The sequence below is a fragment of the Helianthus annuus genome, chromosome 13, assembly GCF_002127325.2.
Source record: "Helianthus annuus cultivar XRQ/B chromosome 13, HanXRQr2.0-SUNRISE, whole genome shotgun sequence".
In the NCBI taxonomy this organism is placed as follows: domain Eukaryota; kingdom Viridiplantae; phylum Streptophyta; class Magnoliopsida; order Asterales; family Asteraceae; genus Helianthus; species Helianthus annuus.
Window position 1 is genome coordinate 17,017,329 of NC_035445.2, and position 26,484 is coordinate 17,043,812.

At 41.4% G+C, this 26,484-nt stretch overlaps 1 protein-coding gene across 1 annotated transcript; it reads right to left on the minus strand.

Moving 5' to 3' along the window:
- Window positions 1–5,047: 5,047 nt before the first annotated feature.
- LOC110900539 lies at window positions 5,048–11,135 on the minus strand. Its single transcript, XM_022147427.1, has 4 exons — window positions 9,689–11,135; window positions 6,013–9,573; window positions 5,888–5,905; window positions 5,048–5,745 (listed from the first exon to the last, which is right to left on the minus strand). The coding sequence occupies exons 1-4, from the start codon at window positions 11,133–11,135 to the stop codon at window positions 5,048–5,050; spliced, it is 5,724 nt and encodes a 1,907-aa protein (XP_022003119.1).
- Window positions 11,136–26,484: the final 15,349 nt, after the last annotated feature.

A 26,484-nucleotide genomic window follows, 5' to 3' on the forward strand; every position in this document is an offset into this window, starting at 1 on the left:
CCAGAAGTTCGTACCTTTCAATTTGTAGGAATGAATCCATTGTACCCAAAGAGAAGGACGATTATTGATAATACTCCATACATGGCCAGCAAGTAACGCAATGTTCACATCCTTAATAGTGCGGATGCCCAGACCCCCTTCTTCTTTTGGCAAGCAAACATTGGACCAAGCAACTTTTGAACGAACATTCCCCTGTATACCACCATTCCAAAGAAACCGACGCATAGTCTTTTCAAGCTCCTTAACAATACGAACCGGAAGCATAAAAACAGATGCCCAATATGTGTACATAGAAGCCAGAACCGAATTGATCAGTTGAAGCCTACCTGCAAAGGATAACGATCTTGACATCCAATTATCAATTCGACGTTTAACTCTTTTTTTTTTTGGGTAAAGGGTTACCCCGGTGATTCTATTAAAATGCAACCGCAAATAAGTACAAGTAGTGAGGATGAGTTCCACACTAGTTCATATACAGGACATGCCCCATATATGTAAAACAAATCAAAAACCAAAGACCTAGAACACCCCATAACCTAGTCTACTATACATCATGACACGACATCTAGTAGACAAAAAATGCAAAACCACAAAACATAATCCTCAACCACCATCATCAAAGATAAAGTAGCCACAAAACAGCCCCTTCAGACGAAAAGCAGACAGCCTATCCATTAGAGAATTTGGTAGAAGAGGTGCTTGCCCCTGCTTTCGAAGAAAAAGGATGAGTACCCGATGTCATAAATGCACTAGTTTCATTGTATACTTCTTCAACCTCCTCCTCATCCAATTCCTGCCTGTTACTCGACGGTTTCTTCTCCACTCGACCCACTGTGGTACCTCCCTGATTACCAGTATCATCCTTCAGAATGTCAAACGGGTTAGACGTTGAAACCTGATTCTGCATCGGACTCTTTGAGGACGATTTTGGTTTAGGGTTAACAACTGGCCTGTAAACTACCTTAGGCTTCTGATTTTTCATGTGGATGCCTTGGTTGTTCACTTTCTTCTTCTTGACCCCTACAACCTGAAATATATCATTATTCTTTTCAGCATCCCCACTAGAAGATACCTGAATGTTCTTCGGGCACGAGCTGTCATCATGACCAAACACACAGCAAGAGGAGCACCTTAGAGGCTCCCAATCATATTCAATCTTGACTTCCACCTTTGAATACCCACTACCATCCATAGATGGGATAGCAACAGTAACACTCTTTTTCAACTCAGCCCCCGCTTGCACTTCAATAAGCGCTCTAGCATAGCTGCTCCTACCCCAAGATTCAGCACACATCGAGGCAGTATACGTATCCAACATCTTAGGTGTCCCAATCATAGAGGCAACCAAGCTAAGCCCATCCTCTGTAAATGCCGCTAACAGCACATCATGCATCTTGACACAAACTGGAACCACTTTAATGTCCTCTTTTTCCATCTTGATAGAGGGCGACCACTCCTTCAAAATTATGGGTACACTTCTGATTAGCCAAGGCCCATCCTCTAGCATTTGATTCATCCCTTCCTTAGACGTAAACTTAAAGAAAAATAACCCGTTTGCATTCATCATGAGCCGGGAAAGACCATATTTAGCCCAGTTGTTTTAGCAAAGTAATCGACCACAGGAAATGCCAACCGTTTACCCAGAAAATATCCAAACAAAGTGTTAGCATACCTATCAGTAACTTGTTGAACCGGCGACAATGGAATATCAACATCAGCACCATCAACTTGCTCAGCAGATTCCATCACCCGAAAATTCACTTTAACCTTCTCCTTTGTATTCTTTACAATGTGAGCGAAGGAAACCGGATCTGCAGGCCCCGAAGTTCTACCTTGGGCAGCCTTGTTGTCAGCCGAGAAAGATGCACCGAATAGGTCTGATTTTGGCGTATACTTGCCAGGGAAATCCCAAAAGTTGTCTGATTTTTCGACATCCCGTTTTTCCAAGCGAACCAGAACTGTGACCTTTGTGAGATCATCGATGATGTTTGAAGGGTTAGGGTCATTTTGTGTTCCAATCGTTACACCACGCTTTGGCTGCAAAGTGTTCCCATCAACATCAAGAAAACGTGCAGCAATTTCGTCAAACGATAATCGCGGCTTCCCACGAATATCCGGTTGGTTACCACCAGAACTGTTACAATCATCCATTCCAATATCGACCAAACCCTAGCAGCCGTCACCCGAAATTCGTTCAAGATCAGCCTCTAATCAGATGTCGCGCAATCTGATTAAACTATAATATGAATGACGGCTGAAACTAAACAACAGGAGGTTGACAAAAAGCAAACCCTAGCAGCCGTTAGACACAACCTCGATCAAGAAATCAATGAATCAGACAAAGAAAATTTATGTAGCCACTCGTAAAACACAATCTCTCTTTGTCAGCCACACTTGGAATGAGAATACGGAACCCTAATCAAATCAGATTAATGAAAACAGCCCGCTAACTTCAAAGAACGGAACCCTAGCTCGAACCCTAATCTGACTTCAAGTAATTAGAACTAAAGAACCGATTAAGGATGAAATCGAATTCCTTAGATACTAACCAAGATCAATCGAGATCAGAGATTGGTAGGATCGTCTAGGGTTTCACCAAATAGCCAATATCGCCCAGAGCTCCATCACTACCGTCCCTTTTTCCATTCAGTATGTGAACTCTCAATAAGGACTTTACAATCCCTATAGGCAAGACGGGTAGAAATCAGCGGGACTCCAAGGTAGCGGACCGGAAGGGTACCCTCCTGAAAAGGCATCAAAGCAAGAATTTGCGATTTCACAAGGTTAGGAACGTTGCAAAAGAAAATTGTACTCTTAGGAGCACTTGGAACCAAACCCGAGATCTTTGTAAAGCAACCCAAAGCATCCCTTAAAACTTTAACCGAGGGCCGATCACCATGAGCAAATATGAAAAGATCATCTGCAAACGAAACATTTATAATCCTTTGCTTAGCACATAGAGAGTGAAATTTAAACGACGCATGAGTTCTCGCTGCATGTTGAAAGAGAAGAGACAAGACTTCCATAACTAGCGTAAACAAATGGCGTTGGAGCAATTTTCGAGTATTTCTGGTTTGGTTCCGAGTTCTGCTAAAAGCACGGTATTTTTTTGTAATGTTCCTCTTCAGGTCAAGCAGGATATTCTCAACATCATGCCGTTTCAGCAAGGTTCGCTTCCTGTTCGTTATCTAGGTGTGCCGTTGATCACATCCAGGTTAACCGCAGGGGATTGCAAGGTTTTAGTGGACCGAATGGATAAGAAAATCAACAACTGGATGACAAAAACGCTGTCCTTTGCGGGCAGATTGCAGCTCATTAATTCGGTACTATCCGCAATGCATATATACTGGGCTTCCATTTTTGTTATTCCAGGCCGAGTTGTCAGCGATTTAGAAAAGCGGATGAGGCGTTTTCTGTGGAATGCTGGTAATGTTGGTACGGTTAAAGCAAAGGTGGCGTGGAATGATATCTGTCTTCCTAAGTCGGAGGGTGGTTTAGGTATTCGTCGTGTGGTGGATGTAAACAGAGCTCTCATTACTAATCACATATGGAGTATCCTAACTAAAAGAAAGTCCCTGTGGGTGCAATGGATTTATGCTCATAAACTGAAGCTTCAAAGTTTCTGGGAGGTCCAAAGTAGGGGTAGCATGAGCTGGGGATGGAGGAAAATACTCTCTATTCGAAATATTATCCGGCCTTTCTTTTGGAAGATTATCCGAAGTGGGTTGCAAACGAATGCGTGGAGTGATAACTGGTGTCACCTTAGCCCCCTTAGATCTTTTATAACCCCGAGACGCATTGCTAATGCGGGATTCAGTCTTCAATCGTCTGTTGCGGATTTGGTAGATGAGCATGGGCAATGGAAATGGCCCCAAGCTTGGTATGATACTTATCCTGTCTTAATTGGGTTGACTCTTGATCAGCCGTTTTTGCAGCTTCATGACCGTTTGGTTTGGAAGGATTTGGAGGGTAATATTCGGCACTACAGTTCTCTAGAAGTGTGGCATACCATTCGCTTGCGGAAGGAAACTACTAATTGGAGTGGCATGGTATGGTTCAGCCAATGTATTCCAAGACATTCCTTCTTATTATGGCTGGTTATAAAAAATAAGTTGAAGACCCAAGATCGGTTGAAAGTTTGGGAAGCGGGAAGTGAAACGAACCTAAGGTTGATGTGTTGTCCGTTGTGTCAGCATGATCGTGATTCGCGAGATCACTTGTTCTTCTTGTGTAACTTTGCTGTTCAAGTATGGAATAACATTAAAACAATGGTGGACATGGATATTGGTAATCTTTCTTGGAGCTCGGTTACGGATTGGATGAACCAGTACTCAGATTCGAGGAAATTGGAGCATGTGGTAGGGAAATTGGTGCTTGCTGCGTCGGCCTACTTCATATGGCAGGAACGTAATAATCGCCTATTCGCCCGTCCTCAGAGTTCGGCTAATCAGGTGTACGAGAAGATTAAAAGCTCAGTCAGACTTCGGTTGATGGGGTTCAAGTTTAAAGGTCAACCTGATCACAAGAAAGTTATGGAAACGTGGCAGATCCCGTCAAGGGCGCTGGATGAAGACCCGGGATAGCTTAGATCCTATGTAGCTTGTTTTCTGTTTTTTATCTAGTGAGGGCTGTGTCTTGTTGGTTGTGTTTTTGTAACGAGTCGTGTTTTGTTGGTTGGTTGTGTTCGTCGGGTTTTCTAGTCCTGGTTTGTCAGGCTAGCTGAGTGTGCTATTTCAGGCACACCTGTGTACTTATTGATTATTTATAAAATTTTACCGGGGTAACCCTTTACCCAAAAAAAAAAAACTAGCGTAAACAAATACGGAGACAAGGGGTCCCCTTGTCTAAGGCCCCGCTTCCCATAGAAGAAGCCATGAATGTCACCATTGATGCAAAGGGAATACGATACCGTGGAGACGCAAGTCATAATCCACTTAACCATTTTCCGATGAAAGCCAAACCTCAATAAAACAGTTTCAAGGAAAGACCAGTTAACTGTATCATATGCCTTCTGAATGTCGATTTTCAAAGCACATCTAGAAGGACCTCAATTGGTATGATAATTATGCATAAGTTCTTGCGTGAGGAGGATGTTATCAGATATCTTACGACCAGGAACAAATGCCGATTGGTTTATGCTGACCAAGCTATCCAAATTGCCTTTAAGTCTATCCGTGATGATTTTACTAATGCATTTGAATAGCACATTACAACAAGAAATCGGTCTATAATCAAGAACCGAATTTGGGGTCTCCTTTTTAGGCACCAATGCAATGATCGTGTGATTAATCTGTTTAAGCAATTGGCCATTATCAAAGAAAGCAAGAATCGCGTCCGTAACTTCCTCACCGACAGTATCCCAAGCATGTTTAAAGAAGGCTGAAGTGAACCCATCAGGCCCCGGAGCTTTGTTCTCCCCAATGCTAAACATAGCCTTTTTGACTTCCTCTCTGGTCACCGGACGAACCATATGATTTGCAGAATCACTAGAGAGAGTATTAATAAACAAGTTATCAATATCAAGCCGGTCAACATGGTCCGGAGTACCCAAGAAATCCGTGTAATGAGCAACAAAAACAGCCGGAACATCATCGCCCTCAAACTGATTACCTTGAGCATCTTTGATACACGAAATTTTACTTCTAGCATTTCTACTTTTCACACACTTGTGGAAATATGAAGTATTAGCATCACCCGCACTAAGCCAATCAACCTTAGCTTTCTGCTTAAGAAAGCATTCCTCATCTTATGCCGCAACCTGAAAATCACGAAGACACATAGCTTGCAAATCTTTTTTGGGTAAAGGGTTACCCCGGTAAATTTTATAAATCAACAAATAGAGTACAAGGGTGTGTCAGAACGAACACACCTACTAGGCTTGGCATACCAAGACTAGGAAACAAAACTGAAAGAAAAAACAGCCAAATAAACTAGACAAAAACACAACCATCAACCAAAAAAGCCATCCAAGCAATCGGACTACACTAGCCTCTGTCAACGTCAGCTTCTAACCCGGATCAAATCCATCTTCATCTGAATAAATCTTCCAAGCCTTTAGCACTCTTTTCCGATCTGCGCTGCCGCGAAACTTGAAACCCATAAGCTTTAACCGGACCGTGTGCTTGATTAATTCAGTCACCACTTCAACCGACTTGTGATTCTTAGAGAAAAGTCTAGCATTCCGCTCTTGCCATACAAAATATGTTGTAGCCGAAATCAGAATCTTTCCCACGACGACATTCGTCGTCTTTGAAGACGCCGTGCTCTCCATCCATGCACAGATGGACGCCCAAGAATCAGAAACATTCTCCAACGCAACCATCGTTTTAACATTATTCCAAACACGAGACGCAAAGCTGCATTGGAAGAAAAGGTGGTCACGAGAGTCACGATCATAACGACAAAGTGGGCAACACATAAGCCGTAAATTCGTAGCACTCCCGGCTTCCCAAATCATAAGGCGATCCTGTGTTTTGAGTTTGTTCCTTATAACCAGCCACATATGGAACGAATGTCTAGGAATGCACTGGGGAAACCAAATCATATTGAACCAAGAGACCGTTTCACCCCGACTTCTAATGTTATTCCAAACTTCCTTAGAGCTGAAAAAACTATCTTTACCCTCCAAGTCTTTCCACGTAGGTTTGTCTGGTACATTGTGAACAAGAGTTGGTGGATGTAAATTTATCAAGACCGGAAACAAATCATACCACGCTGCCGGCCATCGCCATTGACCCGAAGCATCAACTATATCAGCAACCGTAGAGCGCATGTTAAAGCCCGCATTAGCAATGGTTCTCGGAGTAATAAAAGTACTAATCGGACTCAAAGGGCACCAATTATCACACCATGCATTAGTCTGGCCGCCACTTCTAATAGACATAACCAAATACGGACGAACCAAATTCCGAATGGATAAGAGCTTACGCCATCCCCAACTCACACTCCCCCTACAAGGAACCTCCCAAAAACTTCTCCCCTTTAGCTTGTATGAGTGGATCCATCGAACCCACAAAGACTCTCGGTTCATGATAATACTCCATATGTGGTTAGTCATAAGAGCTTTATTAACATCTCCTATATTTCGAATACCTAAACCTCCCTCCTCTTTAGGTAAACAAACATCAGACCAAGCAATTTTGGCACGAATCCTGCCCAACGAACCCGCATTCCATAAGAAACGACGCATTCTTTTCTCTAATTCAGCAATTACCCGAGCAGGGAGAATAAAAACTGACGCCCAAAAGATGTGCATTGACGATAAAACTGATTTAATAAGTTGGAGGCGGCCCGCAAAAGACAAAGATTTAGCAATCCAGCTCGTAATTCTGCTCTCCATGCGCTCAATCAAGATTTTACAATCTTTAAAAATCAGCTTTGTAGATATGAGAGGCACCCCAAGATATCTAACCGGCAGATTACCTTCTTGGAAAGGCATCAGCGAGAGAATCTGTTGTTTTACCAAAGACGGCACATTTGAAAAATATGCGGTACTCTTGGTTGGGCTCGGAACCAACCCCGACCAACTGGTAAAGTTTTGTAGAGCATCTCGAATCTTTTTGACCGAGCAAATGTCAGCATGGACAAATATGAACAAATCATCCGCAAAAGAAACATTAATAATTCTCTGCTTAGCACACTGATGATGAAATTTAAAAGACGAATTGACATCAGCCGCCTGTTGCAATAAAAGAGACAACACTTCCATGATAAGGGTAAACAAATACGGAGACATAGGATCGCCCTGTCTCAACCCCCTCTTCCCCTTGAAAAAACCATGAAGATTACCATTAACTGACAATGAGTATGAAGCCGTAGAAACACACGTCATAATCCACTGCACCATACGCTGATCAAATCCAAAACGAATAAGGATAGCTTTTAAAAAAGACCAACTAACCGTATCATATGCTTTCTGGATGTCTATTTTAAAAGCACACCTCGCAGGGCCTCTATTCAAATGATAGTTGTGCATCAGCTCTTGAGTTAGAAGGATATTATCAGAGATTTTCCTACCCGGGATAAAGGCCGACTGATTAATGCTGACAAGAGCCCCCAAGCTCCCCTTAATCCTATCCGTGATTATCTTGCTAATACACTTATAAAGCACGTTACAACATGAAATAGGGCGATAATCCAAAACAGAGTCCGGGATGTCTTTCTTAGGAATCAAAGCTAGGATCGTATGATTTAATTGTTTGAGGAGTTTACCATTATCAAAAAAATCAAGGACTGCATCCGTGACTTCAGTACCGATAATATCCCAAGCCTTCTTGAAAAAAGCAGACGTATACCCATCAGGACCCGGGGCTTTATTTTCACCAATGTTAAACATAGCCGCTTTGACTTCCTCTCTAGTAACTTGTCTAACCATATTAGCCGCATCATCATGGTTAAGAACATTAACAAACAAACTATCCAAGTTAATGGACGTAACCTGGTCCTCAACACCAAGAAAGTTGGTGTAATGGGTAACTAGGGCAGCCGGCACCCCATTACCTTCATGGCGAACCCCCAAAGTATCAACAACACTATGAATTTTGCCCCTCGCATTACGGCTTTTCACCACATTGTGAAAATATTTCGTATTAGAGTCTCCAGCACACAACCATTCGACCTTTGATTTCTGTTTGAGGAAACATTCCTCATCATAAGCAGCGGACTGAAATTCTTGAAGACAAGTCGCTTCAAGTTGACGGAGATTAGCATCCAAAGGGCTCTGATCAACAAGCATTTGAAGCTCATCCAACTTTTTCCTAAGCTCCGACACCTTAGCATGCAAGTTTCCCTGGTTGAATAGGATCTTTCTTAAATGCGGTTTGAGATTACTAAGTTTCTTTGTGACCGAAAACATGTTAAAGCCTGAAACCGATCGCCTCCATTCCTGGTCCACGCAAGTCAGGAATTCCGGCTTGGACGCGATAAAGTTCGGAAACTTGAAAGGCTTGATTTTCTTCTCATTTACGGCCCCCATCTTCAAAATACACGGCGTATGGTCCGAGATTCTAAATGGGTGATACATAGCAAAAGCATTCGGCCAGAAATCCAGGAACTGAATATTACCCATGACTCTATCAATCTTTTTAAGAAGACCCACCCCATCTTTGGGTCGTTGGTTCCAAGTAAACTGAAAACCATGCCCCTGAATATCCAACAATTCCAGAAACTGAACACAATCTCTAAACTCACCCATGCTGATCGTCTGTTGAGATGTTCCATAAATGGAGTCCTCAAGCTGAAGCGTAGCATTAAAATCCCCCATAACGACCCATGGTTTATCATGACATAAGGATTTGTGATTACATAAACTCTCCCATAGACTTCTACGATCTTGATACTTATTCTCCGCGTATACAAAAGAGCAGAATAACACTTTTTTATTAGCCTTATCCAGCATTTGTGTGTGAATAACCTGATCAGTTTGGGCGAGCACCATGAGATCCACCACATCCGAATCCCAACCCAGAATTATTCGGGTGCCCCTGCTACATAAATCCCCATTAGATGTCCAATTCCAATTCCGAAATACACTATTACATATGGTACCCAGCTTCGTGACATTCACATGCGATTCTAAGATTGCACAAATTTTTAGATTATTTTCAACAAGAACTTTACGAACTTCACTTTGTTTCAGGGGGCGGTTCAAACCCCTTATATTCCAAGACATAATACTATCCATTAATACCTTCTTGACCGGGAGTGCTTGCCCCCTCAGAAACATGACTCTTACCAGCTTTCATGAATGACGCCATCTCCGTCTGAACGACCTCCTCTACTTCATCCTCAGATCGAGTAGGTATCCCATTCCCAAATTTCGAGTTCTGCTTCAGCTCCTTGTTCAACCCGCTTACGGCTACATGTTCTTCCAAATAGTCACTATCCAAAGCCTCAAACGAATTAGCAGTTTTCACACTAGCATTTTTCCTATTATCCGAAGTATTCTCCTTAGTGCCCGAGGTACTTGCTCCTGACTTATTCAGCTTAGGTTTATAGATAAATTTCTGCTTTTGTCTCTTTTGCATCGTTCCCATCCTTGCCACCTTCCGCTTATCGACAGTGAAACCCTCGTCATCCACCACCACTTGTTTAGCTTTATTATTAACATTCTTGATACATGTCTGATCATTGTGGCCAAAAATACAACACAGAGAACACCTCTGTGGCTGCCATTCATACTCCACTTTCACCCTCTCCGTGATGTAACCCTCTCCTTCCAGCTTCGGTATGGCAACAATGATATGGTCTTTTATTTCATTCTCCGCGTCTATTTCGATTAGAGCCCTTGCAAAACTGCTCCGTCCCCAGTTATCCGCACACATATCCGCTGTATACCCATCTAATCTCTTCGGTGTTCCTATCTTAGAAGCCAACAAACTCAAGCCATCATCCGTATAAATTGCAATTGGAACGTTATACATCTTGACCCATACAGGAATCGATTTAATACCCTCTTTCCTTAGACTCACATCCGGAGACCAGATATTCAAAAACAACGGCACTTTTCTGATCAACCATGGACCTCCTTCCAAAACTTTGGCCATGCCCTCTTTTGTTTCAAACTTAAAAAAGAAGAACCCATCCTTGTTCATCATGATTTTGGAGAAACCATACTTAGCCCACACATTTTTCGCATAATATTCCACAACCGGAAACGGTAACCGGTTGCCCAAAAAATAGCCATACAAAACATTCTCAAACTTATCTTGGACCTTTTTAATTACCTCGCGAGGAATAAGCACATCGGCATCCTGAACTGTCTCTGTAGCATCCAACTTACGGAAGTTGACCTCTCTTTTCATCGATGTTTGAGTTTTAACCTTATCCGCATAAGAAACGCTGTGCACTTCCTTTACCACGTTACTCGAACTAGGGTTTGCATGGGGTTCCATATTGGCAGCCGTAAACACATCCCCATAACCCCATATATTATCCAATTCCACAGGCTTCGAAATCTCGAGCAACCCATCCAACACCGAAGTATTACTGGTAGAATACAATCCACGTCTAGGTAACAGAGGGTTACCTTCAATGTTTGTTACTCGTAACCCAATCCCACGAATCGGTGGCGTATTGTTTTCAGTTCCTGGAGTACGTGGGTCCAAAGGGTTTTCACCATCACTTTTCCCTTCCATGCATGCACCAAAAAACCCTAACAGCCGACAAGAATTAAATTGTGCACAAAAACCCTAGCCGGCCGACAAATGAGATCTTTCACGACACCAACAAGAATCCGCAATCAACAAAGAAAAAAGAACCCGTAATCCTTAAACCCTAGAACAAAAACCTCAACTCTTGGTCGATTAATCAAGTGTCATCAATCTAGCTAAATTAAACTCAGTTAACCGCAATCAATGGCAACCAGATTAATAGATTAGGGTTTTAGAATTTGTAACTAGGGCGGCATGAATCCGACGGTTTTGCATCTATTTGCTGTTGAAGATGATCTAGTTGCTTTCGAAGAGAAGACACTCGTTCATGAAGATTACCCTGCTTGTAAAGAATCTTACGAAATACTGGCTTCAGGTTTTTCATTTTCTTTACAACCGAAAACATGGTATGACCCGTAACATTATTAGACCACTCCTTAACAACAGCTTGCATAAACTCCGGTTTAGACGTTATAAAGTTCGGGAATTTAAAAGGTCTCGGCTTTGGACGGAACCCCGAAGACGTTTTAAAAACACAAGGAGTATGATCCGAAATACAAGGAGGGTGAAAGAAAGCAAAACCCTCCGGGAATAAAGTAAGGAGATGAATATTACCCATAATCCGATCTAGCTTTTTCAAGACACCAATACCCTCTCTCGGCTTCTGGTTCCAGGTGAAATGCATACCATGACAAGGGATATCAAGAACCTCCAATTGCTTGACACAATCATAGAATTCCCTCATGCCAATAGACAGGCTAGACGAACCAAAAGAACAGTCATCTAAACTAAGAGCCACATTAAAATCGCCAAGGATAACCCACGGCTTGTCACACGCCAAACTGTATGCTTAGAAACTCCAGCTTATTAACTCGGTTTTGGCAGCCATGTATTCTTATTGGACTTCGGTCTTTATGCTTCCTCATGGTGTTATTAGAGATTTGGAGAAAAAATTGCGATCTTTTTTATGGAATGGGGGTTTGCAAGGTTCGGCTCGGGCAAAAGTGGCATGGAAACATGTTTGTACTCCTAAAGATGAGGGTGGTTTAGGCATTAGAAGCATCATGGACGTCAATAAAGCCATGTTGACATCTCACATTTGGAGCATAATAACGAATAGTAAATCGCTGTGGGTTCAATGGATTCATTCTTATAAGCTGAAAGGTAAAAGTTTCTGGGAGATTCAATGTAAAGGTAATATTACTTGGGGATGGCGGAAACTCTTGGCTATTCGGCCTAGTATTCGGTCATCTATTTGGATAACTGTTCAAAGTGGGCGGCAAACTAATGCTTGGAGTGATAATTGGTGTTCATACAGTCCTCTTCGGTCTTTTATCTCCCCTAGGGCGATAGCGAATGCTAGTTTTTCTCTTAATTCTATGGTTGCTGACCTTATATCTGATACTGGACAATGGTTGTGGCCTGAAGCTTGGTATGATATTTATCCAGTCCTTATAATTGTTGATATCCCTCAACTTATAGCGGATGTGGAAGATCGGTTCGGCTGGAAAGATTTGGAAGGCAAAATTCAGCACTTTGGATCTTGGGAGGTTTGGAACAATTTGCGGTATAGAGATGATAAGGTTACTTGGGCTAATGCGGTGTGGTTTTCTCAATGCATTCCTCGTCACTCTTTTCATCTATGGCTAGTTATCAAGGATAAACTCAAGACACAAGATAGGATGTCGGTGTGGGAAGCGGGCAGTGCTACTAATTTACAGCTCATGTGCTGTCCTTTATGCAAGTACGATCGTGATTCTAGAGACCATCTATTTTTCCAATGCCCTTATGCGTCTGAGTTATGGGGTCTGGTTAGAAACATGGTAGATATGGGGAATGTAACGAACACCTGGTCATCGATCATGCAATGGATGGAGACCAATACAAACTCAAGAACTCTGGAGCATATTATTTGCAAAATCATGGTAGCGGCGTCCACGTATTATATATGGCAGGAACGGAACAATCGCTTATTCTCTCCTCTTCAACGAAGTGCTGAGGCTCTCTCAAAAACTATCACTGATACGGTTCGGCTTAGGATTATGGGTCTCAAGATTGGTGGGCAACCGAATTATAAGAAGATAATGGAAAGGTGGCTGATCTCGAACAATTTGGAGATAGATCCGGGTTAACGAGTCACTAGTGTGTTTTTCTCATTGTTTGTTTTTGTGGGTCGTGTTTCCCTAGTTTAGCGGTTTGGCTTGGTTGTGTCGTTTGTTGGGTTTTGGTTTGTTTCTTGTTTTCTAGCCTTGGTTTGTCAAGACTAGTAGTGTGTGTTGATGTCACAGCACACCCTGTTTCTTTTATTGGTTGATATAAAATTTCACCGGGGTAACCCTTTACCCAAAAAAGAGGGCTCTTACATGGTGGAATGGGGTAATGAGAGACCGTGGTGCAGATGTTGCTCTAGCACAGACATGGGCTGAACTTAGAGCTCTTATGATGAGGGAGTTTTGTCCTCGTCATGAGCAACGAGCGTTGGAGAAGGAGTTTGATGATTTGAAGCAAGATAGTGGCGAGCACAGGGCATATACTGATAGGTTTGAGGAGTTGAGTCTACTTTGCCCGACTATGGTTGCCCCACTCGACAAGGCTATCGAAAGGTACATCGACGGCCTGCCTGACTCGGTACAAGACATTATTACTGGTAGCAACCCTACCACACTCCGTCAGGCAATCGAGTTATCAGCGACACTGACTGAGTCGCAGATTCGAAAGAATAAATTACACAGGAAGGGTGACAAGGGCAAGAAACAGTCGTCTGACAAGGAAGATAGCAAGAAATGTCAAAACAAGAATGGAAAGGATTCTTGTTCATCAAAAAGGGCAAAGAAGCGTACGGCTTCCCAAAACAATGTTGTCACTGCCCAAGCTAACCAGGCAGCTCCCAACCAACCAGCAAGCCTCCAGCAAAGAAGCCCTATTCAGGGAATGCACCTTTGTGCAATAGATGCAACAGCCACCATCAGCCGCAACATCAGTGCCGTTTCTGTACTAACTGTGGGAAGTCAGGTCATCTTGCCGATGTTTGTCGGTTTGCTCAAAATCGCACAGTTCAGAACCCGGCTCAACAAGTTGCTCAGCCTCCTGCTCAGCAACAGGTTCAGGCTGCACGACCAAACTACCTACCAGGTGCTTGTTATAACTGTGGGGATCTGACCCACCACAGAAATCGGTGCCCAAGGCTAGCCAACCAGAACCAGAATGCAAACCAGAAGCAGGCTCAAGCTCGAGGGCGAGTCTTCAACATGAATGCTCAAGAGGCACAAGCAGACAATGAAGTGGTGAACGGTACGTTCTTTATTAATAATCAGCCTACATCTGTTCTTTTTGATTCGGGTGCCGACAAGAGTTTTGTGTCATTGTCTTTTGAGCCAATGCTTCGCGTGTCTAGAACGAAACTAGGTAAACCTTTGACAGTAGAGGTTGCCAGTGGTGAACCCATTGTTCTTAATTCTGTTCTACGCAACTGCCAGTTGAACCTTAACGGCATATTTTTCCTATTGACCTCACGCCAATGCAACTTGGAAGCTTCGACGTTATAGTGGGTATGGATTGGTTATCTAAGCATCGCGCAGAGATAGTGTGTTCTGAGAAGATTGTCCGTGTGCCGCTGTCGACAGGCGAGATCCTACAGGTTCGTGGTGAGAAGCCTGCCGGTGGTCTCAAACTCATGTCTTGTTTTAAAGCACGGAAGTATCTACGGAAGAACTATGTGGCTTTCTTAGCACATGTTACAGCAGATAAAGGCAAGGGTAAGCAGATATTCCTGTCGTTCGGGATTATTCTGAAGTTTTTCCTAAAGAGTTACCTGGTCTACCTCCAGCACGCCAAGTCGAGTTCCGTATTGATCTCGTACCTGGTGCAAATCCCATTGCCAGAGCTCCATACCGTCTTGCACCGTCTGAGATGCAAGAATTATCTAAGCAGCTTCAGGAGCTCTCTGACAAAAGTTTTATCCGTCCTAGCTTTTCACCTTGGGGTGCTCCCGTTCTTTTTGTCAAAAAGAAGGATGGATCTTTTAGGATGTGTCTCGATTATCGTGAGCTTAACAAGCTTACCATCAAGAATCGATATCCCCTACCTCGCATTGATGATCTCTTTGATCAATTGCAAGGCGCTTCTTATTTTTCAAAGATTGATCTGCGATCTGGATATCATCAACTCCGTGTGCATGAAGAAGATATTCCCAAGACAGCGTTCCGCACTCGCTATGGACATTATGAGTTTACAGTCATGCCATTCGGTTTGACTAATGCTCCTGCTGTTTTCATCGACTTGATGAATAGGGTCTGCAAACCTTATTTGGATAAGTTCATCATCGTTTTCATTGATGACATTTTAATATATTCTAAGACGCGAGCTGATCATGAGCAACATCTTCGTCTTACTTTGGAACTCCTAAAGAAAGAGCAACTTTTCGCCAAATTCTCCAAGTGTGAATTCTGGCTGAAAGAAGTTCAATTTTTAGGGCATATTGTCAACGAACAAGGTATTCATGTAGATCCCTCCAAGATCAGCGCGATTAAGGATTGGGATACACCTACTACTCCTACTGAAGTTCGTTCTTTTCTTGGTCTAGCGGGTTATTACCACCGCTTCATTGAGAACTTCTCAAAGATTGTAGTTCCTCTAACTGCTCTAACTTAGAAGAACAAGCCTTTTGATTGGGGAGCCAAACAAGAGGAAGCGTTTCTGACTTTGAAACAAAAGCTTTGCGACGCGCCTGTCCTAACATTGCCTGAGGGCAATGATGATTTCGTCGTTTATTGCGACGCATCTAAATTAGGTCTTGGCTGCGTCCTGAGGCAAAGAAGCAAAGTCATAGCATACGCATCAAGGCAGTTGAAGATACAGAAGAACTACACCACTCATGATCTTGAGTTGGGTGCAGTTGTCTTCGCTCTTAAGATATGGAGACACTATTTGTACGGTACAAAATGTGTGGTTTTCACTGACCACAAAAGTCTCCAACATATCTTCAATCAGAAAGAACTCAACATGAGGCAGCGACGTTGGGTTGAACTTCTAAATGACTATGACTGCGAAATTCGCTACCATCCTGGTAAGGCGAATGTCGTAGCCGATGCTTTGAGTCGCAAGGAACGAACTAAGCTTCATTGTGTTCGTGTCCAATCTGTTATTCAAGCTCAATCCGATATCCAAGCCCGTATTTCTCAGGCTCAACAATCTTGTGTTTCACAAGGTTTGATGGATAAGGAGTTTCCTTATCACATAACACCTGCTCTGGAACTGAAGGACAATGGATCGTATTACTTCATGGACCGTTTGTGGGTCCCGAGCCAAGATAATCTTCGTACCTTGCTTATGGATAAAGCCCATAAGTCTCGTTATTCTATTCATCCTGGCTCAGATAAGATGTATAAGGATCTTCGTATTCTGTATTGGTGGCCTGGTATGAAGAAAGACATTGCCTTATACGTATCCAAATGCCTTATTTGTCTTAAGGTTAAGGCTGAACATCAGCGTCCTTCCGGATTATTGGAGCAACCGGAGATCCCAGTTTGGAAATGGGAAAACATTACTATGGATCTCATTACTAAACTCCCGCGCACAAAGAAAGATCACGATGCCATCTGGGTAGTTGTTGATCGTCTTACTAAGTCAGCGCATTTCTTGCCAATCCATGAGGATTTTTCGGCTGACAAACTTGCTCAAATATATGTAGATGAATTGTAGCTCGACATGGTGTTCCTTTGAACATCATTTCTGACAGAGATGCTCGTTTCACGTCTCATTTTTGGAGAACTATGCAATCTGCTATGGGGTCCCAACTTAATTTGAGCACAGCTTATCATCCGCAAACGGATGGTCAATCTGAAAGAACAATCCAGACACTAGAGGATATGCTTAGAGCTCGTGTGATCGATTTTGGTGGTAGTTGGGATTCACATCTTCCGTTGATTGAATTCTCCTACAACAACAGTTATCACTCCAGCATCAACATGGCTCCTTTCGAGGCTCTCTATGGTCGAAAATGTCGTTCACCAATCTGCTGGAATGAGATCGGCGAGGCCCAACTTACTGGACATGCCCTCATTTTAGAGACAACAGATAAGGTTAAGAAAGTTCGTGATAACCTTCAGACAGCTAGAAGCCGTCAAAAGAGTTACGCGGACCTAAAACGCAAGCCCTTGGATTTTCAAGTCGGTGATCGTGTATTACTTAAGGTCTCGCCTTAGAAAGGTGTGATCAGATTCAGAAAGAAAGGAAAGCTTGCACCTAGATACGTTGGACCATTCAAGATCGTCGAAAGAATCGGTAAGGTAGCCTACAGACTTGAGTTACCTCCTGAACTTGGAAATGTTCATCCAACCTTTCACGTGTCCAATCTCAAGAGGTGTTTAGCTGATGAGAACCTCAACATACCGCTTGACAAAATTCGTGTTGATAAAACACTGAAATTTGTTGAGAAACCGGTGGAAATCATGGAACGTGAAGTCAAGTGGCTTAAACGCAAGCGCATTCCTTTGGTCAAGGTTCGCTGGGAATCTAAACGTGGACCCGAGTTTACTTGGGAACGCGAAGATCAAATGAAGGCAAAGTATCCGCATCTTTTTCCACGAGTTTCCTCTAAATAAATTTCGGGATGAAATTTCCACAAGTAGGGGAGACTGTAACATTTGTGCTTGTATTCATTGTGAACAGTTCAATTATCAATAAAACAATGTTATTTGATCCCAATGTTTGTTTGGTTGTGTTTTCCATTTTTCATGTTTTGACTTTTGTTCAATTTCAAACTCTACATCGCTTCCTGGAGAATTATACGCAAACTGGTGTGTAAACGTACTCAGTTTAATGCGACAAATACTCCGGAACATCAACATATACTCAACATATCTTAAATAACATTTACATAACTTAGAAATAAGTTTTGAAGGCCTTGGTATGGCAAAAACAAGTTAATTCGCTTACAGGGACTAAACTTGACAAACTGCAAAAGTATGCCAATTTGAACTGTAACGAACATTCCGGAACATGTCCATAAGTTAAACATACCATAAATATCCTTTACATAGCTTGGAAATAGGCTTTGAGGGGTTTGGTATGCTAAAATAAACTTTTGGATCATTCAGGGGCTAAAAGTGTCAAAAAGTGCACAAGTTTGCACTTTCGCGCATAACTTACGTTCTGAATACATCCGGACATCCAAAAATTTATGTAAGCATTATAATATTATGCCTTAGTGTTTGGCAAGAGAAAAACCCATTCGTCGCGTCATTTGGATCGTCTTTCGCGCTTATGCGCATTCCTTCGTAATTAAGCGAACATCGCGATCGTACGGCCAAACGAACCAACATCAGACATATTTTTGAGCATGTCTCATGTCCTCAATGTTTAGGCATCATTTTAGGGCCTTGAAGTTGGCGTTACGGGCCTTAGAAGTGTCGGAAATGGCTTAAACATGCAACAGGGACCTAAACTGTAAATTCTGAAACTTATTGTCTGATCTGCACCCTCAGGCGGCCCGCATTAGTTTGGCCTGCACCTTAACGCGGGCCGCATCAGACATGCAGACCAGATTCAATGTTTGATCCACTTGCAGTTGGCCTTTCGATCACCCAAAGGGCAACGCCACGTGTCGGATTCTTATGGTGGGGGCAAAATAAGGCACCACAACATTTCGACAAGTGTACGGGTTAGATCGTTGCACGTTATTCAAGAAACGATCCTAACGGCTTTGCTTTTCCTATAATACCACCCCCCTCTTTTGGTTAAAACCCACAAAAATCTGATCTAAGCTCTAAGTTGGAATCTTTGTTTCATACCTGAGCCATTTTGATCTAGATTAGCATTCGGGGACCCTTCGTAAGTGTTCTTTCGTTCTTTTATTCGCTTTTCGAGTCCGAAAGTCAAAGTTTTGTTTGACTTTCTGTGTGACGAGCCTATGGTCAACACGAAGTTCATGGAACTTCATAACGTGAGCGTGATCACGATGGTTATAGTCCGTAGTGACTATACCTACTGATTACCACGTTATCTAGGCTCAGTGACGAGTCGTAGTTTCGGTCAAAATGCGCATTCTTGCGTATTTTGTAACCAAACTACTCGTGAGCATCAAAGTCGTTTGTTTTGATGCCAAACCTGTTTTCTAAACTTAGTTAAGCATGTCCTAACATGCTTAGCTCGTCATTTTTAGTATAGTGCTTAAATAGGGTCGTAAGGTAAGCGATCTAAACCATCGCTTATACTTTCGAACCCGACCCATTTGGTCGATCATTAGGATCCGACCAAACACATTAGGTGACCATAGCTATAACCTTGTGAGGTTATACCTTATGGCCACGATGTTAGGCGTTCCAAAACGCGTTCTACGCGAACGACGTGTTAAGGTAGCATAAGCTACCTAAACGGGTCGTAATGGGCCGTAAGCACTTAGGTTAGGTTTCATTTTAGTATGTAGGCTTTGTTAAACCATATTACACGACTCTCCATACTCGTTTGGTTTAGGAACCCGCATACTATCCGATCCTTCCGATTGTGGTCCGGTATATTAATATAGCTACCTATTTGGTGCCGTTTGATATCCCGTGATCTCTAGCATTGTGTGATTATTACACAAGGAATTCAAAGCAATCTCAGGTGAGTACATTGAACCCCTCTTTTACTGTTTTCCAAACTGTTTTGGGGTGAAACGCATGTGCCTACTTGTTACTTTCATGCTTTCCATGTTTTCACATCATATACCTGCTATGTTCGTTAGTACATTATAGTACATGATTTCATTACATTTCCTGCTATGTATGCCCATTGTGTGCGTACTTAGTACATTGCTTTACATTACATTTCATGCTATGTATGCCCATTGTGTGCGCACTTAGTACATTGCTTTACATTACATTTCATGCTATGTATGCCCATCGTGTGCGTACTTAGTACATTGCTTTACATTACATTTCATGCTATGTATGCCCATTGTGTGCGTACTTAGTACATTGCTTTACATTACATTTCATGCTATGTATGCCCATTGTGTGCGTACTTAGTACATTGTTTTACATTACATTTCATGCTATGTATGCCCATTATGTGCGTACTTAGTACATTGTTTCACATTACATTTCATGCTATGTATGCCCATTGTGTGCGTACTTAGTACATTGCTTTACATTCCATTTCATGCTATGTATGCCCATTGTGTGCGTACTTAGTACATTGTTTCACATTACATCTCATGCTATTTATGCCCATTGTGTGCATACTTAGTACAATTGTTTACATCACATGCCTTCATTTTGGTATAACATTTGGTTTACTTAACATGGAACAATACATTCATTAACATTGATCACGCCATTCGTTAGTAGGTAGTGGTACCATAGGAATTGACAACTCCCGTTCCTGAAATCCTGGGTCTGTTTGGATTGGAAGGAATGACCGAATTCGATATACATAACTTAGATAAACCTTTAATTTGTTTAAGGGTTTATCGCCATAGTCTCAAGGCTTGGATGTATGCATGTTTCACAATACCGCATAAATGTTTATATCAGTATAGCATGCATTGTTCCACAAAACATAACGTTGATTTAAACCATGTTTTACTTCAACACCTTGTTTTTGTGCATTTTACATATGGTTTAGTTGATACATCTCACTTACCATACAAGATATATTTTGGGTACACATTACATGATCTACATTAAACATAAACATTTTGACATTGATATACATACTTGGTGGTTTACGTTGAACATAGACATTTCGATATGGTTTACACAATAACACTTGACAATTGATTTATACATGAACAATTTACATGGTGGTTGGTTTGGGTAAATGGTTGGAGTAACGTGGCGTATGTAATATGATACAAACATGGTGGATACGCCGTTGGTACTTCCTATATATAAATGCTTGTATAATATTGTGACAACCCGAACTTTCAAAGTTAGTATCTTTCAGTTTTGTGATTCCGATCCCTCACTATTTCTTCGTTACACGTTCTTTATTTTAGTAAACGCTCGTGGCTTTGGTAAACTTGTTAAACGTAGAACACATTTAAGTAAGATTGCGTGAGTAGTGGGTTTTCCTATTGTGTCATATGGTTAAGTTGTCGGGATGGGCCGCACATGCATTTGGGCTACGTACACTTTGTGGAATGGGCCGAAATTCACATGTGTCGTTTAATTTTCCTCGGCCTAGCTTTCTTGGAGCCCAAATACAATATTGAAACTTAAAGTGGGATCGGCCCACTTGTTTGGATCTTACGTAATCCCTTTGCACCTCTCACAATTACAAAAGGGTAACAAACCCTCCTCTTTTCCTCACTTTTCCATCTTTGACGGTTGCCCCATCCCTGTCGAAACCCCACCCTCTCAACTCCAGGTTAGTGTATGCATACTTGTTATGACTTTCATTGAATGATTATGGCTAGGTGCGGAATTGTTGATTTGAATGTATGAATGATTTTTGATTTATAAATACTCTAGGATTGATGATAGATGTTTCTGCTGGGATGTTGATGATTATTAGTGAATAAGAATTATGAAATCAAATTGATTATTATGGATGAGAAGTAGGTTGTGATATGATGACAAAACAAGAATTGATCCATGTTTGAAATTGTCGAACCCCACTAGTTATGTTGGTCCTATCAAAGTAGGCCACTAAATTTAAATAATTGATGTGTTTAGTTTGATGGTGGTTAGTAGTTTAGGTGATCATGTTTTATTCATATTGATATTAAATGGTTTTAAAGGGGTCCAATGGAGTGATGGGTAAGTGATTCTAAGGGTCCAATAGTATGAGGGTTTGTGAGTGGGTATATGATTTAATAATGAGAAATTCATGACATAAAGTCCTTGTTTGGTCCGATTGGTGTAATGAACATGATTTGCTAATTTCTGTTATTGGTTAGAAAGAAATTAGGGGCCATGCTAGATAATTGGTAGTTGGTTGGTTGCATGATTTTAATGCCTGATTATAGATTATAATTGTATCATGATACATGATGAACATATGACTATGGTTCTTGTTAATTGTATTCGGAATTTGCACAAGTTGTTATGGGCTAGACTAATGACCAGGTTATTGAAACAAGATGGTGTGGTCGACTAATGATATTGTTGTACACGTAAACTATGTCTGTTGATGCCATGATCATACATTTAGATTGTCTAATTGTTGTTATGTGTGGTTTAAGGGATTACGGGCCAGGATACGTATGGGCCGAATGTTATAAATTAAGTTGTAAACTAGTACGACTCTAACTAGTGGACCATTGCACGCTAAATGACTCCTTGATGATATTGGGTTAATGAACTAACTGTTATGACTTAAGTTACATATTTGTGCTACATGTATCTTGATTGTATTTTATGTGATCAAGGAAGATATGAATTGACTCTACGTAAAATAAGTGGATTATGTGCACCTAAGGCTGATTGTTGTTGGTAATCATTTTAGGACGTGTTTGACTAATTGGTAAACGAGTACCTAATCTTACCGAGCAAACCAAAGGTGAGTTCATCTTTCTTGAGCATGCGTCCCGGTGGTTGGGACAGTCAGTGGGTATTCCTGGGAGGGATAAGTCTTTTGGGTAAAAACGGGAATGTTGGATAATATACTCTTCCTATCACCTTTAAAGTCCCTCCGTGTTGTTTGGTTACCGTGTAGGTAACATGGTATTAGTTAGTAGCGCTACTTAGGTTTGGCAACCTCACCCCGTACCTGGGAGGACGGGTGTTGAACTAATGACCTAGTCATGACCAATGCTTTGATAGGAGCATTGGAGAAAGGGCAAAATAATCAGAAGCCGTCTTGTATTCGGGTTATTATCAACATTGTTTTCAACATTACTTTCGGGAATTAACTTCAATGGATTAACTACATACTTGGTAAACAACGTTTTCGTAAAACTATGAACTCACCAGCGTTGTCTGATACACTTGTTGCATGCTCGCAGGTTGTTAGGCTATATGGAGTTGGAACTTGCTGTCTGAAGTAGCTGGAGTGGTCATGGGTCGTGTTGATTGGATTCACTTATTGGAATATTGGTTTTCATACAATTGTTTTGAGAATATTTAACGTATGGTTTTGATAACGCTTCCGCTGAACACATTGGTTTTCGTATAAACTGATGTTGGAATTTTATCACTTAATAGAGAGTTTTATTTTGAAACTTGTGAGTTCAATGTAATTAGTGGCTCATTGTCAGTTCGTCACACGCCTAACAGGGACACTCCCTAGGTGGTATTCTGGGGGTGTGACAGTTTGGTATCAGAGCCATTGGTTATAGTGAACTTGGTTTTAAAACGTTTTAATAAAACCAGACTATAACCGAACAGTACCGAAATCGGCCATGACACTCAGCTCCAGACTGCAAGGTTCGTTTTTCATTTACCTTATGCAATACGTGCCTAGCGTACACCTACTTATGACATTGCATATGGCTACACACTCAGCACTATAGTATGATTGATTACATGTAATTGTTTGTCTACATTATGATGCATTGTTAGTATGGCGTAACCTCTAGACTTTTGTGATCTTTACTATCTTGACAACGTTCGTTTTGCTACTCGAATCTAAGGAACCTTTTGACACAAGCTAAGAGGAACTGAGATAAACATGCAAATTACATTATCATTATGGGTGCACACATAATAATAATGTGGGGTGCATAGCAAGTGTGAAAGGGATTCTGACTCATTAATCGACATGACTGGGGATTCAACAATCTGTTGGGGTTATGGTGATGATTGACTTCTATTCAATCTTGATCCTTATTCTTTCCACCATTCTTGTGGATGCATGTGAATCTTTGTGTAACCTGTGATATTTTTTTTTATTATTTGCTTATAACTTCCGTAGCGCTAGTAGAAGTTCTCATAAACCACTCAACGACTAACTGGAACAGTTAAACCCATGCGGTAGTTGATAGGCGCAACTATTAGACCGAAGATGTTCTCGAACACAATGAGCTATCATCACGGGAATCCCTCATTATTTTTCTTTTACTCATGTAAGAAACTTGGTGAAACTAAGATTCTCATCAGAACCTGTTATCTCGATCTAAACCCTACAAGACTCTTAGTGTAAGCTCTTCGACATCAGCATATCAACGTAGTATGAAGAATCCCTCGTACACTAATACTTTACCCCTTGCACTTAACCATAAAATTCCCTTTGGCCCCATTATACTGCCTTGTGACTTATCGTTAGTCTAACCTGGTTTTCATCCTAACATATCTAACTCTGCAAACGGATTTCCATAAGAACAGTTCCATCATTTCAATATTGAACTCTGAAAATGGTGATGTATTGTTATCATCACCATACCATTTTGAACGCCTTTACACGCCTTTGTAATGAAACCTCTTGGCGACATATGTGATGTCCCCAGTACACCCGTCTTAGTTCAAACCTTCAAACTTGGTTGCATACATGTTCGACTAATCGCATACTCAATTACTTACATGGATCTTAGTGAATCTATTCTTATTCGCATACAAGCAGCTCGACGACTGTAGAGAACGCTCTGATTTAACCGAGATGCTACGGACTTAGCCAACTATCACTTTCATAGATAATTCTTCTTGCGCCAACACCCTCAAAGTAACGCTTCCATCGACTGGTACATCACTTTATTTCCATTTATACTTCTTGTTTGCGACCAGCTACATCCTCATCATCGGATTTGCTACTTTACTCATGATTCTAAAACAATTAGATGGAACAGATTGATGATAACCGCGTTTTGGTATATTCTTCGCGTCTTATCTTGTTGTGCTAAAATGAATACCATATTTCTTGCATAGCCCTGTTATACGCTAATCCTTGCTTGGCTAAATCACTCTCTACGAACGTCACTCGAGGAATGAGTCATACTTAAGATCATCAAGTGCAAGAACATAAAAATAAAATTATTACTTACGTAAGGTATGCCAAGGTCAAAATTCCTTCTTGTGTGAAAGCACCATACTCATGTATAGCTTCATCGACCTCTTTGTTCCATGTTTATCTCTCTTTGATCGAAGGCTGGTCATCTACTACAACCAACTGCGACCAAAATATCACGATCAATATCAACTGAAAATCTCTTTTCCCTCTGACGAACGAGTCAAGATGATACCAGTCTGAAATAGGGATTAATGCCTAACTTGAGTTTTCATTCAATCGATTGATTGAATTGCTTGAATCACCTGTTCCAAGAAATTATATTTTCTTTCTCGAATTCTTACATACGATGGCATCATCTTTGATCTTCGATAGGGGTGACTGCACCAGTTCTGATCGCCGGTAGCGATACCATATATAAACATATATCTCTTACACTCACTTTATCACATTCACATATTTTGCTTCGAGTAAATCTTGGTGGTGCACCCAACACACGTGATTTTAGGGTTGAGCATTTTAGCCTGTAACAAACTACCTGTGACAACTCGAACTTTAGGCTTGCTTGATGTAACGTTTGTGCACGATATGTGATTTTATAAACCTGAATGATTAATTGATTTCATGATATATGTTATGTTATATGCATTATGTGTGTATGTATGTCGTATGTATGTGAACCGGCCACACAAAGCCCTTGGGGCCACTCCTTGTTCTCGGGTCCATTAGACAACCGAGTGGGCTCGGCCCACTCCCCATTCGCAACACAAAACCGGAACAAGGGGCTTGTTTCACCACTTTTGCAAATCACAAACACACACACACAAACCCTAGAAGCTTTGCTCTCTCTCGGCTTGCTTGGAACCCGACGGCACACACACACACACTTTGAAGCTTGTGAAACGAATCGATCCTCTACCTTCAATCCAACCGGTTAGTGCTTGATAATTAGATTGCTTGTTAAATGGTTATCGTATGGTTTTGTATGTTGGTGTTGCTTAACCGAGAATTCTTGTTGATGTATTGATTGGGGTGATAATTGATTTAGTTTTGTTAATCGACTCATGTATGCTAAACATGATCACAATAATTGACGTTTTGGATATAAGCACCGAGTAGTTAGTAATCGGCTGTTAGACATTGTTTGATCGGGTAGAGTTGGTAATCGGGATCCATGTTAGAATGTATGTATTGTTATGAATGTTACTATTGTTCATATGCATGATTACTAATTAAATTGCCGGTTTGATGTTCTTGAATTGTTATGGATATGCATGAAATCTGAATTAACTGTTGATGAATTTCTGTGATTGATCTGATTTCGAAACTGCCTTAGATGTTTGCTAGAATCACGGATAAGTCAATGCAGGAATTATGGAAATCAGTTACATACGCGGTTTCGACACCTGGTTGCGAGTCGGGACCATAGTTGCGAGTCAGAATCCCACTCGTAACCAAGCCAGCACAAGTC

What these genes read in the sequence shown, in the direction of transcription:
- LOC110900539 (XM_022147427.1), bottom strand. Translation starts at nt 11,135, where the DNA reads ATGGAAGGGAAAAGTGATGGTGAAAACCCTTTGGACCCACGTACTCCA. An exon ending in AAGCACTCCCGGTCAAGAAG is followed by an intron (nt 9,574 to 9,688) that starts GTATTAATGGAT and finishes GTGCAATCTTAG; the next exon opens with AATCGCATGTGAATGTCACG.